The 16535-nt window shown below is 45.7% G+C and overlaps 1 protein-coding gene across 1 annotated transcript in view; it reads right to left on the minus strand.

The window, feature by feature from the left end:
• SEC14L2 (SEC14 like lipid binding 2) overlaps positions 1-16070 on the minus strand; it is a 50886-nt gene extending 34816 nt beyond the window's left edge. The window contains exon 1 of the mRNA XM_044288515.1: positions 15894-16070. Coding sequence (XP_044144450.1) covers positions 15894-15947 — 54 coding nt within the window. The 5' untranslated portion in view covers positions 15948-16070. The remainder of the gene's footprint in view (positions 1-15893) is intronic.
• Between the last annotated feature and the right edge of the window lie 465 nt (positions 16071-16535).

The following is a 16535-nucleotide window of genomic DNA, read 5'->3' on the forward strand; positions in this document are numbered from 1 at the left end:
AATCAGCATCCTGTATGTAGAAAGAACATTCCCATTTCTACGGAGTTGAACAGGCATGTCAGTGGAGAAGCCTTGGACGATAGCTGTCGGCCAAATCATCCTATGCCTATGGTCAATTTACACGGTCAGAGAGAATGCAATCCCATTTGCTTTAGTGTTTATACATGTTTTGGTGAACTTTTGCTTTATAATATTTATCCTTTTTTCTCTTATTGGGGATGGCCACTTTCTGGTTACTGTTGACCAATGTGTTTGTGAGTTGATTACATGGCACTTACTAATATAGTCTTGAAATTCTTGTTTACAAAGTCTATTTTGCCGTCCACACAGAGGTCCTGTCCATAAGATGGCCGCTGATGGAAGGTCATGTGACAAGGCAAATCATCTCCATGGGATGTGTTCTCTTTTCAAACACACTGTACCTGCACTAAACTCCCAACAGGACAAGTAAAGATGGCAGGTGCAGTGTATCTGAATGGAGGAGACTTTCCATGGAAGTGATGTGTCTGGTCACATGACCCTCCGTCAGCAGCCATTTTATCGACCTTTGTGCGGACAGCACAGGACTTTGTAAATAAGGGAAAATACCTTATAAAATATAGAAAATGGTGCAGGATTTCAACAAGTAAGTGCCATGTAATCATCTCACAGACACATCGATCAACAGTAACCAGAAAGTGGCCATCCCCTTTAACGATATTATTATTATACCAGTGACGTAGAGGCATGGGCTGGGTTTCCACTGTCAGGTTTTCTTTTTATGCAGTTTTATTTCCAGCCAAAAGCAAGAACAAATCATAAACAAAGGGCATGTATAAAGGAGAAGTGTCTATATGCCTCTTTATAAATCCACTCCTGGTCTTGGCTTTGAAAACTAGATCAAAAATGTGTTTGTGGAAAATAAAATGTTTTATAAAGTTGCTACAAACAAGGAGATCATTTATTCCATGTAAACTTTATTGAACTAGAGATGTCATTAAAATGACAAATAAAAGGGGGTCTGTTCTACTAAAAGCCACATGGTATAGTCTTCTGTATGGCTGATTATCAGAGCACTTACAGTCACAAATTAGATTTAAAAGAGAAGCTCTGGCAGGAGACCCCCCAAGATATCCAGTCTCCAGCTCTGGGTTGCTAGCTCTGCATCTCTAATGACCACTACCACTTCTACTGAATGTACAGTGCCTGATCAAAAGTTTAAGACCACTTGAAAAATTGCAAAAAAATCATATTTTACATTGTTGGAACCTAACAAGGTTCCAAGTATAGCTTCAACATGCAACAAGAAGAAATGGGAGTGAGACAAAACATTTTTTGAGCATTCAATTAATTGAAAATAACGATTAAACTGAAACAGGCTGTTTTTCAGCTGATCCAAATTTTAAGACCACATGCCTTTTAAAGGCCAAATCTGTGCAAAGATGTGGTTTTATTGTCATTTTCTGTCAGGTAGTCACACGTTGTGATGGCAAAGGCAAAAAAACTCCATTTTTGAACGTGGTTGGGTTGTTGAACAGCATAAGCAGGGTCTCTCACAGCGCGCCATCGCTGCTGAGGTGGGACGCAGTAAAACAGTCATTTGGAATTTCCTAAATGATCCTGAGGGTTATGGAACAAAAAATTCAAGTGGAAGACCCAAAAAAATGGCATCAGCACTGAGCCGGAGGATCCAATTGGCTGTCCGTCAAGACACTGGACGATCCTCGACCCAAGTTAAGGCCCTTACTGGTGCTGACTGCAGCCCCATAACCATCAGACGGCATCTGAGACTTGAAGGGCTTCAAAAATAAAAAACGTCTTCCAAGACCTCGTCTCCTTGAACGCCACAGAACTGCTCGTTTGGACTTTGCAAGAGAGCACCAAACATGGTACATTCAAAGGTGGAAGAAAGTTTTATTCTCTGATGAGAAAAAAATTAACCTTGATGGTCCTGATGGTTTCCAACGTTACTGGCATGACAAGCAGATCCCACCTGAGATGTTTTCTTCACACCACAGTGGAGGGGGCGCCATAATGGTCTGGGGTGCTTTTTCGTTCAGTGGAACAATGGAGCTTTAGGAAGTGCAGGGGCGTCAAACGGCCGCTGGCTATGTCCAGATGTTGCAGAGAGCATTCCTCATGACTGAGGGCCCTCGTCTGTGTGGTAACGACTGGGTTTTTTAACAGGACAACGCTACAGTACACAATGCCCACAGGACAAGGGACTTCTTCCAGGAGAATAACATCACTCTTTTGGCCCATCCTGCGTGTTCCTCTGATCTAAAATCCAATTGAGAACCTTTGAGGATGGATGGCAAGGGAAGTTTACAAAAATGGACAACAGTTCCAGACAGTAGATGGCCTTCGTGCGGCCGTCTTCACCACTTGGAGAAATGTTCCCACTCACCTCATGGAAACGCTTGCATCAAGCATGCCGAAATTAATTTTTGAAGTGATAAACAATAACGGTGGAGCTACTCATTACTGAGTTCATGTTTTGGAAGTTGGATTTCTGTTTTGGGGGGGGGGGGGTTCTTTTTTTTTTTGGAGGTGTGGTCCTAAACTTTTGATCAGCTGAAAAACAGCCTGTTTCAGTTTATTCGTTGTTTTCATTAAATTGCTCAAAAAATGTTGTCTCACTCCCAATTTCTTCTTGTTGCATGTTGAAGCTCTAATTTGAACCTTGTTAAGATCCAGCCATGCTAAATATGATTTTTTGCCATTTTTCAAGTGGCTTAAACTTTTGATCAGGACTGTATAACTGACCATACACACGTCCAGTCCTCCCCGGCAGATGATGTTGGAGGAGATAAAGATAGGGCACGCTGGATTCTATTGCCCGATCCTTTTGCTAGTAGAGAGATAGGTCTTTCTCCTCCATCCCAATCACTACATAGGCATAGTTGGCCGAGCTAAGCATGCATATGTATGGGAGGATAAGTGGAGAAAGCTGTCGGTCGAATAATCATTCGGCCGACAGCTAGCTAATCTGTGTATGGCCAGTTTAAGTGAAATATAGTCTTCTTCTGTCCATGGCTTGAGTCTAACCCTAAGTTCACACCTGAGCGTTTTACAGCGCGTTCCTACGCGCTGTAAAACGCTCAACAAGGAGAAACCAATGCTTCCCTATGGGAATGGTTCTCACCTGGGCGTTTTACAGCGCGTACGATCGCGCTGTAAAACGCCCGACGCTCCAAAAAGTACATGAGCTTCTTTGGGGCGTTTTGTCGTGCGTTCCCGTACATAGACATTCGGGAACGCGCGACAATGGGCGTTCGCTTGTCTCTGTATGCGTGATTGCAAACGCCGGTACAATCGCGCATACAGAGCTCTCCTTTCAGAACGCTCAGGTGTGAACCCAGGGTAAAGGCTGCTCTTCCCCCCTGACACCGGATGTTTTCATCCGTGTGCAGGGAGAATCAGCAGCACCGATGCGGCGCCAGGAGCAGGGTAAGTATAGTAGCAGTGTGGGACCCGGCGCATGGGGGGGAATTAGATAACCCCTTTTAATAGAATAAATGTACCACAAAATAATATTATGATGAAGACTATAGTGCCCTGTGAAAGTATTCGCCTCCTTTTTTGTCGTATTATACAACCTGTAATTAAAATGGATTTAAATTTAGATTTTATATAACTGACAAAAAAGGTCCCGACTGTTACAGTAGAATGAAAAAAATACATTGTTTAATCAGTCAATCAATCAATAGTGAAAGGTTATTTACCCTCTTTACCATGAAACCCTGAAATAAGGTCTGGTGGTCCTTCCAATTAGGGTCCATTCAGTAGTGATGATCGAGCATGCCCAGCCGAACACCTGTTCGGCTCGAGCATCTCGATGCTTGGCACATGGCGATACTCAGCCGAGTACGTATGTGCTCGAGCGCCATGCTAGAGTCTACTCCCCGCACATTTCTTGGCTGCTACGCAGCCAATAAACGTGCAGGGTAGGCCTACTTTCACACTTGCGTTTTGTGCATCCATTCTGAACGGATCCACTTGTATTATCTTTAACATAGCCAAGACGTCTTGAACACCACTGAAAGTCAATAGAGGACGGATCCTTTTTCTATTGTGCCAGATTGTGTCAGTAAAAACTGATCCGTCCACATTGACTTACATTGTGTGCCAGGACGGATCTGTTTGGCTCAGTTTCATCAGACGGACACCAAAACGCTGCAAGCGTTATACGCATTTTATACAACACGGATTACCGCTACAAAAAGAACTTCTCATCTCTCATTCCTCAGGTGGAGAGGAAGAACAAAACAGTGCAATACCAGAAGATCCTTGTTGAATAATTGCTCCAAAAATTTCCATCTGGCAAAGCTGGCGGTAGAGTCCGTAGTTCCTTGGCCAACCGAGGAGAGGAGACAAGGGGAACACACAGCAGTTCCAACAGAGGCAGGGCAACACTCTCCAAAGCCTGGGACAGTTTCATGACACCCCGCCAGCACCCTCACCCTGATGCGTGGCCTAGTGTCACAAGGAGGGAAAAATTTGGAAAGATGGTGAAGGAGTACATAGCAGACCGTGTCAGCGTCCTCGATAATCCTTCAGTGCCTTACAACTAATGGGTGTCCAAGCTGGACACGTGGCACGAACTTACGCCTTGGAGGTGCTGGCCTGTCCTGCTGCCAGCAGTTTTCTCTGAGCGGGTATTTAGTGCTGCTGGTGGCATTATAACAGATAAGCGTATCCGCCTGTCAACTGAAACAGGTTGACTCTTATAAAAATGAACAAGGCCATCAACAAGATTGACCATGACTTCTCGACTCCACCAGAGGAAAGCGGCTGAACATAAAGGCAATTTGAATGTGTTGTTTATAATGTACTGAACACACTGTATTCCCATGCACCCCTTCCACCACAAACAAGGGTATATGGTTGAATCTTCCTTTTCTCATCCTCCCTCTCCTCTTCCATCATATCAACACATGCTTATTCGTCGCATATAATGCCTTCATATATAGGCTCTCGCATATAATTTTTTTAGAGGGGCAGCTCACCAGCAGGCCCTCACATATGTTTTACAGGGTCAGCTCACCAGCAGGCCTTCACCTACAATCTTTTACAGGGTCAGTTCACCTGAAGGCCCTCGCATATAATGTTTTAGAGGGTCCTCTCACGAGCAGGCCCTCACCTACAACCTTTTAGAGGGTCAGCTCACCAGCAGGCACGCACCTAAAATCTTTTACAGGGTCAGCTCACCTGCAGGCCCGCACCTAAAATCTTTTACAGGGTCAGCTCACCAGCAGACCTTCACCTACAACCTTTTAGAGGGTCAGCTCACCAGCAGGCCCGCACCTAAAATCTTTTACAGGGTCAGCTCACCTGCAGGCCTGCACCTAAAATCTTTTACAGGGTCAGCTCACCTACAGGCCCTAACCTAATTATACCTAAGGTAATTTACGCAAATGCTGCCTTGCTTGGATGTGGTAGCCGTAGCTGTTTCTCAGGCTCCCTCTCCAGAATCGAACCATGATTCCCAGTTACCCGTAGTCACCATGGTTTGCGCTGTACAATAACATCGGGCAGACATCTGAATGGATCGTCTCCGGTCCCGGGGAAGTGCGATCAGCCCCAGGTTATCTAGAGTCACCAAAGGGGCAGCAGGCCCTTACCCTTAATGTTTTAGATGGTCAGATCAGCAGGCCCTTGCTCCAAATGTTTTTGAGGGTCACCAGCAGGCCATCAATCATAATTTTTCAAGGCTGTGTATGAAGTCCTCCTTTATGTGTAACAAAGGGTGTATTGGAGTGCCGGTTCCTTGTAATTTTTGGCAGCCCTTTCACTTAGTGCATAGGCTTTATGAGTGTAGGTAGTCCCACTACATGAACAATTGTACCACAATGTGAATGAGGCCCTGCTTTATGTGATATACAGGTTGTATCAGAGTGCCTCTTCCTTGTAATTTTTGGCAGCATTCGCACTTTATATACAAGTAAATATACAGGAAAGAATGTTTCCTAACAATTTTTGCTCTAAAATCAATTTTATATTCGGTTTTGTGCATATTATTGTCAGTCTGTAAAAGTGGCGTACTACTCGGACAACATCATTCCCAGCAGCGACCTGGGAGTCCAAGATGCATCCAGACATCCTCCCCATGCTGTTCCTGAACCATTTCGGTGGTGTTTCCATCAATTTCTGACCTTTTCCTATGAACCAGGCACCCTCCCCTCTTCAGAGCAGGGGGTGCCTGTCACTACCAGATCTTTAAGAAGTTCTGATAGACGTTCTTCAGTACCTCCTGCATGATCTTCTTTTGTTTTGCTTTAGTTTTGACATCTCTCCTCCCCATACTGCCTCACCTTGCGGTTTATACAACTTCCTGGAGTGTGCTCATGCTGCAACTGATGCTTCTACAGATAAGTCTGTTCATTTATTTGTGTTTTCCTGTTGCCTTGATCCTAGGTGACCCTGACTCCCTCCGTATAAAGTGTAGGGAGCCGGTGGTTGTGTCCCCTCACTATTATAGGGTGTTCAGGTGTCGTACAGTCGAGACATGAGGGCATGCAATTATCTATCATAGAGATCTTTGCATGGGCTGAGAAGACAGGGAGAGCTTCAGGGCTTTAATAGGGGTCACCCTTTTGTTCCTAAGTTTCGGATCAAGCCAGTCGGATCCTTATTTGTAACTTCTTGTTTTCTGTTACACCATCCGTGACAGTGCCTGGTTTAATGCTCTGGTTCTCCCATTGACTTCCATTATACTCGGGTGCTCGATCAACACTACCATTCACACGTCCGCAAGTTGGGTCCGGATCCATTCCGCAGGTGCGGACTCAATCATTTTAAATGGGGCCGGAACAGATGCGGACAGCACACTATGTGTGTAAGGCTGCTTTCACACTAGCGTTCGGGTTTCCGTTCGTGAGCTCCGTTTGAAGGAGCTCACGAGCGGACCCGAACGCAGCCGTCCAGCCCTGATGCAGTCTGAATGGAGGCGGATCCGCTCAGACTGCATCAGTCTGGCGGCGTTCAGCCTCCGCTCCGCTCGCCTCCGCACGGACAGGCGGACAGCTGAACGCTGCTTGCAGCGTTCGGGTGTCCGCCTGGCCGTGCGGAGGCGTGCGGATCCGTCCAGACTTACAATGTAAGTCAATGGGGACGGATCCGTTTGAAGATGCCACAATGTGGCTCAATCTTCAAGCGGATCCGTCCCCCATTGACTTTACATTGAAAGTCTGGACGGATCCGTCCCAGGCTATTTTCACACTTAGCTTTTTTTTAGCTAATATAATGCAGACGGATCCGTTCTGAACGGAGCCTCCGTCTGCATTATTATGGGCGGATCCGTTCAGAACGGATCCGCCCGAACGCTAGTGTGAAAGTAGCCTAACTATGTCTGTACTTCCGGATCCACAATTCCGTTCCCGAAAAAAATAGAACATGCCCTAGTCTTGTCCTCAACTCCGCACAAGAAAAGGCATTTTGTATTAGAGTGCCGGTGTCCGTGTTTTGCAGATCCGCAATTTGCGGACCGCAAAACACATGCGAACGTGTGAATGGACCCTTAGAGGGGTTATCTTGGTATAAATTTATTCCTTTCACTGTGCTTCCCCTGCAACTTACTAACGCACTTGCACTACTTTTTCTGTCTCACGCCGGTGACTGGTCACGTGACTGAGTCCTCTGTGGAGACTGCATTTCCTCTGATATCACCAGGCCTTCCATGATCCTCTCTGTCCGAATCCCCACCGGAATGATTGTGAAGTCACGTGATGTGAGTATCACTAACCTGTTCTGAAAGGGCCAAGAGTCTGTAACACTACAAAGCAACATGAAGACCAAGAGCGATCCAAAGGTCAGAAACAAAGGTTGTGGAGAGGTACAGAACAGGGCTGGGTTATGGAAAATGTATCCCAAACTCTAAATAACAAAATGGAAAGAATATGGCACAACTACAAACCTGAGAGAGTGCTGCCAACGATAACACTGAAGGAGCTCTGAAGGACAGCTAAAAAATGTACACTTCATAGTGAGGGTTTAGGGATCAGTGGGCAGAAGACATCCTATAGTGTGATATTCTGTTTCTAATAAACCTAGAACCAGCCATGTACCTGGATCCAGAGTTTGCCCCATTCTGTGCTGTGCTAGATACTTCAAGCTGTCAGCTTATGGGGCATGTCCTTTTTCAGGAGGTGTGTCCTTTCTGCTGCAGCTCTCTTCCTGTAAGGGTACGTTCACACGGAGGATTTGTTCACTTTGAATGCCATGCACCTGCTCACAGCTTAGCTCCACTGAAAGGAGCCGAACCTTGATTGAACACCCGCTTCAGCTTCAAGTGGCGTGCAATTGGACAGTGCTCTAAGAAATGATATGTCCCTTCTTGGCAGTTTGCGACTTTAAACTTCAGGCAGACACCTCATGGCCACTGTCTGAATAGATGGTAGCCCTGGCATTGGATACACATTGTTCCAGTCGTAAAAGGTGTACCTTGGTTGCTATGGCAACCTATTCACTAGCAATCTATAGTGGCAGACTGGCATTCAGCAATGTTCCCATGGCACTCGCTGCTGTGATTTTCAGTTGGTCTGGTGTAGGGTTTCACATTCTGGATATGTGTACCTGTGTACCTTTGTACCTCAAACACGGTGAAGGGGTGCTTAAGCCGTCTAAGAGAAAGTAAAATGTCTGCATAGGTCAAAAACAAAGCCAACACAGAGAAGGCCGGTTCTCTGTCCACGCTGCATGGTATATGAGGATTACAGATGAGCGAAGCGAGCTTTGGATGCTACATCCAAAATCGCTTTGTTCCAAAATTCGGATTAATACTGTACGGAGATCCATCCCCATACAGTATTAGAATGTATGGGCTACAATGAGCCGAAGTTAGTTATTGGAGAAGTCGCGCGTGACTTCGTTGAAAAACTTCAGTATTTGATTTTTTAAGTGGAAAACCACTTTAAAACTTGGATCCAAACTCAACTTCGGTTCTGAGGTACCAGTCGGAACTGAAGCCGAGTTCAGTTTCAAGTTTTAAAGGTGGTTTTCCACTGCAAAAATCAACTACCGAAGTTACTCAGAGAAGTCACGTGACTTTGTGAATAACTTACTTTGGCTCATCACAGCCCATTCATTCTAATACTCCGTACAATCCGAATTTTTGAACGAAACGACTTTGGATGTAGCATCTGAAGCTCACTTTGCTCAACACTAAAGAGGATACTTTATGTAAAACTGCTCAAGCCAAGCAATCTAGGTCATGTTCACACAGGAAGGTTTTTATGTACGGTTGTGCGTTACATTACCTTACCATCAGGAAAAGAACCTGAAAATTCTAGAGACAGAACACGCTGCTGGGGATTTCTAATACCTCATTGCTCTACAGGGAGTGCAGAATTATTAGGCAAATGAGTATTTTGACCACATCATCCTCTTTATGCATGTTGTCTTACTCCAAGCTGTATAGGCTCGAAAGCCTACTACCAATTAAGCATATTAGGTGATGTGCATCTCTGTAATGAGAAGGGGTGTGGTCTAATGACATCAACACCCTATATCAGGTGTGCATAATTATTAGGCAACTTCCTTTCCTTTGGCAAAATGGGTCAAAAGAAGGACTTGACAGGCTCAGAAAAGTCAAAAATAGTGAGATATCTTGCAGAGGGATGCAGCACTCTCAAAATTGCAAAGCTTCTGAAGCGTGATCATCGAACAATCAAGCGTTTCATTCAAAATAGTCAACAGGGTCGCAAGAAGCGTGTGGAAAAACCAAGGCGCAAAATAACTGCCCATGAACTGAGAAAAGTCAAGCGTGCAGCTGCCAAGATGCCACTTGCCACCAGTTTGGCCATATTTCAGAGCTGCAACATCACTGGAGTGCCCAAAAGCACAAGGTGTGCAATACTCAGAGACATGGCCAAGGTAAGAAAGGCTGAAAGACGACCACCACTGAACAAGACACACAAGCTGAAACGTCAAGACTGGGCCAAGAAATATCTCAAGACTGATTTTTCTAAGGTTTTATGGACTGATGAAATGAGAGTGAGTCTTGATGGGCCAGATGGATGGGCCCGTGGCTGGATTGGTAAAGGGCAGAGAGCTCCAGTCCGACTCAGACGCCAGCAAGGTGCAGGTGGAGTACTAGTTTGGGCTGGTATCATCAAAGATGAGCTTGTGGGGCCTTTTCGGGTTGAGGATGGAGTCAAGCTCAACTCCCAGTCCTACTGCCAGTTTCTGGAAGACACCTTCTTCAAGCAATGGTACAGGAAGAAGTCTGAATCCTTCAAGAAAAACATGATTTTCATGCAGGACAATGCTCCATCACACGCGTCCAAGTACTCCACAGCGTGGCTGGCAAGAAAGGGTATAAAAGAAGAAAATCTAATGACATGGCCTCCTTGTTCACCTGATCTGAACCCCATTGAGAACCTGTGGTCCATCATCAAATGTGAGATTTACAAGGAGGGAAAACAGTACACCTCTCTGAACAGTGTCTGGGAGGCTGTGGTTGCTGCTGCACGCAATGTTGATGGTGAACAGATCAAAACACTGACAGAATCCATGGATGGCAGGCTTTTGAGTGTCCTTGCAAAGAAAGGTGGCTATATTGGTCACTGATTTGTTTTTGTTTTGTTTTTGAATGTCAGAAATGTATATTTGTGAATGTTGAGATGTTATATTGGTTTCACTGGTAAAAATAAATAATTGAAATGGGTATATATTTGTTTTTTGTTAAGTTGCCTAATAATTATGCACAGTAATAGTCACCTGCACACACAGATATCCCCCTAAAATAGCTAAAACTAAAAACAAACTAAAAACTACTTCCAAAAATATTCAGCTTTGATATTAATGAGTTTTTTGGGTTCATTAAGAACATGGTTGTTGTTCAATAATAAAATTAATCCTCAAAAATACAACTTGCCTAATAATTCTGCACTCCCTGTATATGTGACATCTGGCTGCTCCAGGACAGGTCATGAATATCAGATTGGCAGGGGTCCGACACGCGGCATCCCCGCCGATGAGCTGGTTGAAGAAAAGGCCACGCTCCGTGCCAGCGCTGCCTCCTCTTCATAGTTTACCTTCTCGCAGCAGTGAACAGGTGTAATTACAAGAAGCTGTCCCATCCACTTCTATGGCACGGCTCCTTCCTATTCAAGTGTATACTACAGAGCTGTCCTATAGAAGTGAATAGGACGGCTTCTTGTAATTACACCTGCTCAGCGCTGCGATGTTGACGGTGCGCAGGTAAACTATGAAGGGAAGGCAGAACGCAGGACTGGCACAGAGTGTGGTCTTCTCTTCAACCAGCTGATCGGCGGTGGTGTTGGACCCCCGCCGATATTGATGACCTATTGGTGACGGATGCCATCTGTTTGAGGCACGTCAAGTGTATACGTTAAACGTTGGACAAATACATGATGTGAACAAAGCCAAAGATTGAGTCCTCTTTTCTCCTCTCCTGGCTTCACAAAACCAGAAGGTAAGAAACCCAGCCATACTGCCGTCCAGCACAGTAGTATTTGTAAGCCAGAACCAGGAGTGGAACCTGACTGTGTGAACGTGACCTAAGAAGGGAAATAATTCCAGCCCTGCATTCCACAATCCTAGCTTCAAAAAGTTGCAAAATAGGACTTTGAGACTTTTTGGGCTTATTTGCATATACATCTTGCTGTTTTACACTGCTCACTACAAATTTTTAAAAGTAGGTAGGAAAGTTGGAGTGGTGATCCTGTCAAGGTGATTTAAAGGGGGATTCCATTTGTAGCAAGTTATCCCCTATAACTGTTGACTGGGTGGGGGTCCCGGAGGTAGGAACACAAGAACAGGGATCTTGTACCCCCAAGGGCCCCCAAAGTGAATGGAGTGGCAGCTCGAGCATGCGCACTGTTGCTCCATTCGCTCTGAGACTGTCAGAGGTTGCCAAGCGCTGGACTCTGCTATCTTCAGAACTTCCATAGACATGAATAAATTCGCAGAATGAATGCTTGACCTGCTGCTCTGTTCATTTCAGGGGGCGCCGTAGGCTACAGGGTCCTTATTTCCGTGATCAGTGGAGGTCCCTGCATTTATTTATCCCCTTATCATGTTAATAAAAGATAGCTTGCCACAAGAGGAATACCCCTTTAAGCCAGATTTATCAACTGACACTTTTTAGAAAGTCAAAAAATTGGGTGAAATGGTATAGAAAGCGGAGTAACATTCCAGACCTGAAGTGTTAGACTTAAAGATGCACCAAATATCATGCAACATTTGATCATTTTGAGCAAATTACAGCATCGTGGACTTCTGCAAAAGTGACTTTAAAAAATCCCCTCATGATCACTCCCCCCCCCCCCCCCTTAGTGTTATAGCATGTGTGGGGGGTGAGAGATCATTGTCTGGTATCAGGCGTTTGATGGCACTCCGGTCATAAACACAGTGGCCTTAAAGTCAAGGTCCTACTTTGCTCTATGAACCTGATTAGATAAATCAGTTGCATTAACTCTTGGATGACATTCAGCTTCTGCACACAATAAATGCCCCGGTTCCTGGACCAGGCTGGTTATTAAATGATATACTGTATAGATAAAGCTTTATTCACATGAACTGTTATGTCACTTGTTGAAATATTCTTCTTCAGTCTGGTGACCTACATCACATAGAAAGATTTTCTAGAACTCACCGTTATGATGTTCTCCTGGTCTTTTATGAATTACATAAAATCCGGTAATGAGGCTTACTGATAAATGTGGTATTGATTTAGAGATCAAGGGGGCATTCACGCTACAGTAAGTGTTCTGCGGTCCGCAAACCGTGAAACACGGATACTTAAATGGGTCTGTGGTTTGCATGTTGTGGCGAAGTATAGGACGTGTCCGATCTTTTGCGACGTGGCTGCGCAGATGTGGAAGCACATGGAAGCCCTTCTGTGTGCTTCCACGTTCGTGCAGCCACATGCAAAACATCTACTTTATTTTATTTTTTGCGGAATGGACATATGGATGCCGAAAGCACAGGGCTGATCAGTGTGCTTTCCACATTCCTATGTCCATTACGCAAAATGATAGAACATGTCCTATACTTGTCCGAAACATGTGGACTGTGGACCCATTAAAATCAATGGATCCACACACAATGCAAATGCAACGCGGATAGTGAAGGAGCTCAAAGGGGTTTTCTGTGATCCTGAAGGTCCTACAAACCCTTACACATGACTCACGGGTGTAAGAAAGCTTGTAATATACTTACTGTTTTGCGGAGAAGGATAGGCATTGTTACAATGGATCCCCCCCCCAAAAAAAAAACAGATGCAACATGGATGTCACATGGACGTTATCCGCATTTTTGGTGGATTCGCATATTGCAGATCGCAAAATACATATGGTTGTGTGCATGTAGCCTAAGTGACACTTCAGGCTTGAAATGTTACTCGACTTTCTAAACCTTTACAGGCTACGATTTCAACCATTTTTTGGATTTCCACTTGCAAAGCAGCGTAGGGCAACATTCACACGACCGTATGTGTTTTGCGGTCCGCAAAACACCAATCCGCCAAAAATACGGATGACTTCCTTTTGGCAGCCGTATTGCATCTGTTTTTTTGCGAATCCATTGTAACAATGCCTTTCCTTGTCCGCAAAACAGACAAGACTAGGACATGCTCTATATTTTTGGCGGGGCTATGGAACGGACATATAGATGCGGATAGCACACGTTGTGCTGTCCGTATTTTCTGAGTGGATGGGGCCTCACTACACTGCTGTACTGATGGTAATGATGGGATCCTGCCTATGATACATGGCTGAGCAGCCTGACAGGAACGCTCATCAATATGTAGAATATGTAAGTGCCAGAGCATAGTGTGTAGTGAGGCCCCGTCCATTCACCCCCTTAGGCTGCTCCGCAAGTGGAAGCAACCAGTCCTGCTCATGTTCTAGGACAGGTTGCTGGAGACCATTTTTAAATCATTCCCAGGATGGGACTAGAACTATCCCTCTCACTGGAGCCTGCATCAGTGAGAGGAATATCTCCGACCCCTTATATAGAGGAAGTGATTAGAGGAAGTGATTTTGAAATTCGTTCACACTTCGTTTGGTGGTAAAAGGTGAATTCCGTTATGCATTCCGTCATAGAATCGCGTTATGGTCCGTGGTAACGCAATCCATAACGCAATTCACCTTTTACCAGTAAACGAAGCGTGAACGAATTTCATAGGCGATAATTCGCTCGTCTCTAGAAGTGATGTCTCCTCCGTAGCTCAGGCCAGAGCTGGTAAATCACATGATGACAGTGAACACAGGATTCTCCGAGGAGATTCACATGACCAGATCTTTGAGTGGCCAATCCCTGCAATTGCAAACTTTCTTCTACATGCAAGTTATGTGTAGTTAAGGTGGGTTTACATGACCCCCAGGGAGCTGATAAACGTCACATCACTGGGGGCCCCACTGATCACTAGTGCACCCCGCTGTTCCATTCAGTGTCTCAGCCGTTCCTGCAGGCCCCATAGACAATATGAAACTGCAGTTTACATGCGTCACCACTGCTCCATTCAAACACCCACTCAATGCAGTCAGAAATGGGGGCTGAAGACCTCTCTTCTAGTGGCCGATTGAGCAGTGGAACCCCGGCAATCAAGACATTTACAGGATCGGCTATAAATGTGCCTTGTGGGACAACCATTTACCAATCTACAGGACATGAGGGGTGTGAAAAAAAGCATTTAGGCTAGGTCTACACGACGACATTTGTCGCGCGACATTCTGTTGCACCAATGTCGCGCGACAATTTTTATAATGGCAGTCTATGGTGTCGCACTGCAACAGTCTATGGTGTCAGTCTATGGTGTCGCACTGCAACATCTTGAATGGATTTTCTGCGACTGTCGCGTCGCAGTAGCAGCATGTCGCATGTTGCAGTGCGACACCATAGACTGCCATTATAAAAATTGTCGCGCGACATTGGTGCAACAAAATGTCGCGCGACAAATGTCGTCGTGTAGACCTAGCCTTAAAGGGCTGGTTTTGCCTCGTGGACCAGCCACTTGTTCAATGGGGGAAAGATCAGCGCATCAGTCTTGGTTTATTGGCTAGGGATCTGCTGACTCCCCTGCCTGGTAAAAACAATGGAGATGGTCAAAGCTGGTCATATGATCAGTCTGAACCAATAAGATGCAAGGGGTGCATTATCCGGTAACTAACCCGCGAGTTGGATCTATTAAGTTATCTAGTGCTACGTAAATACACCTTTCAATACATTCGGAAAAAGATGATTGATTAAGGGGGTCCTGGGTGAAGAGGATACTGGCTCTGTGACTATGAGGGCGACTTGCCCCCATTCATTTGACTGGGGCCAAGCACCCTGTGCCATATGCAGAGGGTCGGGCACTAGGGGCCCACCTTGCTCGGGGGACCACCAGGGGATTCATCTGTTTACCTGTGCACGTCCCTATAGAGATGTAATACTTCTCACAGCAGCAGGTTTGCTACTATTGTATCCAGTCTAGGAAATGCAGGCTAAATATCAGGACAGGAGGAAGATGGCTTATGTATGTGGATCACGTAGGATTTCCTAAACTGTCAGCTTAGAGAAATATTAGATCTGTGCACTGTAAACAAGAGTGGCAGATTCGCTGACAGCAAGCAGAGATATTAAACGTAGTGAAGAATAGAACCCATCTCCTGCATAGGGCACATGCATAGTGCAGGTAGAGCAGCTTCTGAGGACAGTTGCGGATTCTGCTCCTTCCTCAGCATCTCATGTTACATAGCAGATACATGGAGGGAGAGTCAGCATTCTTCCTGGGCATGAAGAGGTGTGTGTTGTGACTGCTGCAGGTCCCATGTGCCACACTACAGGGAATACTGTGGTACCTGGGCACAATGGCATTTACAGGGTCCCTCCCAGATACCAGGGGCGGCTGCGGAAAGAGTTAATAGTGATGCCATCCCGGCTAGATGCATGTCTGCGGAGCTCACCTTGTCTAAGGCCTCCTCCTGCTTAGGACTCAGATCACCGACCCTTCCACTCATCCTGGCACCTGCTCTGCCCTCTTCCGCCAGCTGCTGCCTGTGCCCGGGCGGGTGTGTCGTTGTCACACGCAGTCCCTGGGCTTCCCTGTTACGATTATATGAGCAGCCCAGGTTCCTCCTCCGGGGATGACTAGCCGGCCTCTCTGCTTCCTTTAAAGGAACAGTGCGCCCTTTCTTCTCTGGGTTGTTCCCTCTGCGGTCAGTGAGCGGGGGAGGCGCTGCGGTTACTAGCGGCTTCTCCCTGGCTGCCCCTCTGACGGGCTCTGCCTCTTAGTACATGGCTACCGTCCTCACAAGTTCTGGCAGGAGTGTTATAGAGGAGGACCCCTCTCCTGCACACCACAAAATACATACGGTCGTGTGCAAGAGGCCTAATATAGTACCAGCCAAGTGAATGAGACTTGTCATATCTTAGGTACACTGTGGGGGAGATTTATCAAACTGGTGTCAAGGAAAAGTGGCTTAGTCGCCCATAGCAACCAATAAGATTCCACCTTTCATTTCTCAAAGGAGCTAAGAAAAATGAAAGGTGGAATCTGATTGGTTGCTATGGGAAACTAAGCCAGTTCTACTCTACACCAATTTTGA

The sequence above is a fragment of the Bufo gargarizans genome, chromosome 1, assembly GCF_014858855.1.
Source record: "Bufo gargarizans isolate SCDJY-AF-19 chromosome 1, ASM1485885v1, whole genome shotgun sequence".
Lineage (NCBI taxonomy): Eukaryota > Metazoa > Chordata > Amphibia > Anura > Bufonidae > Bufo > Bufo gargarizans.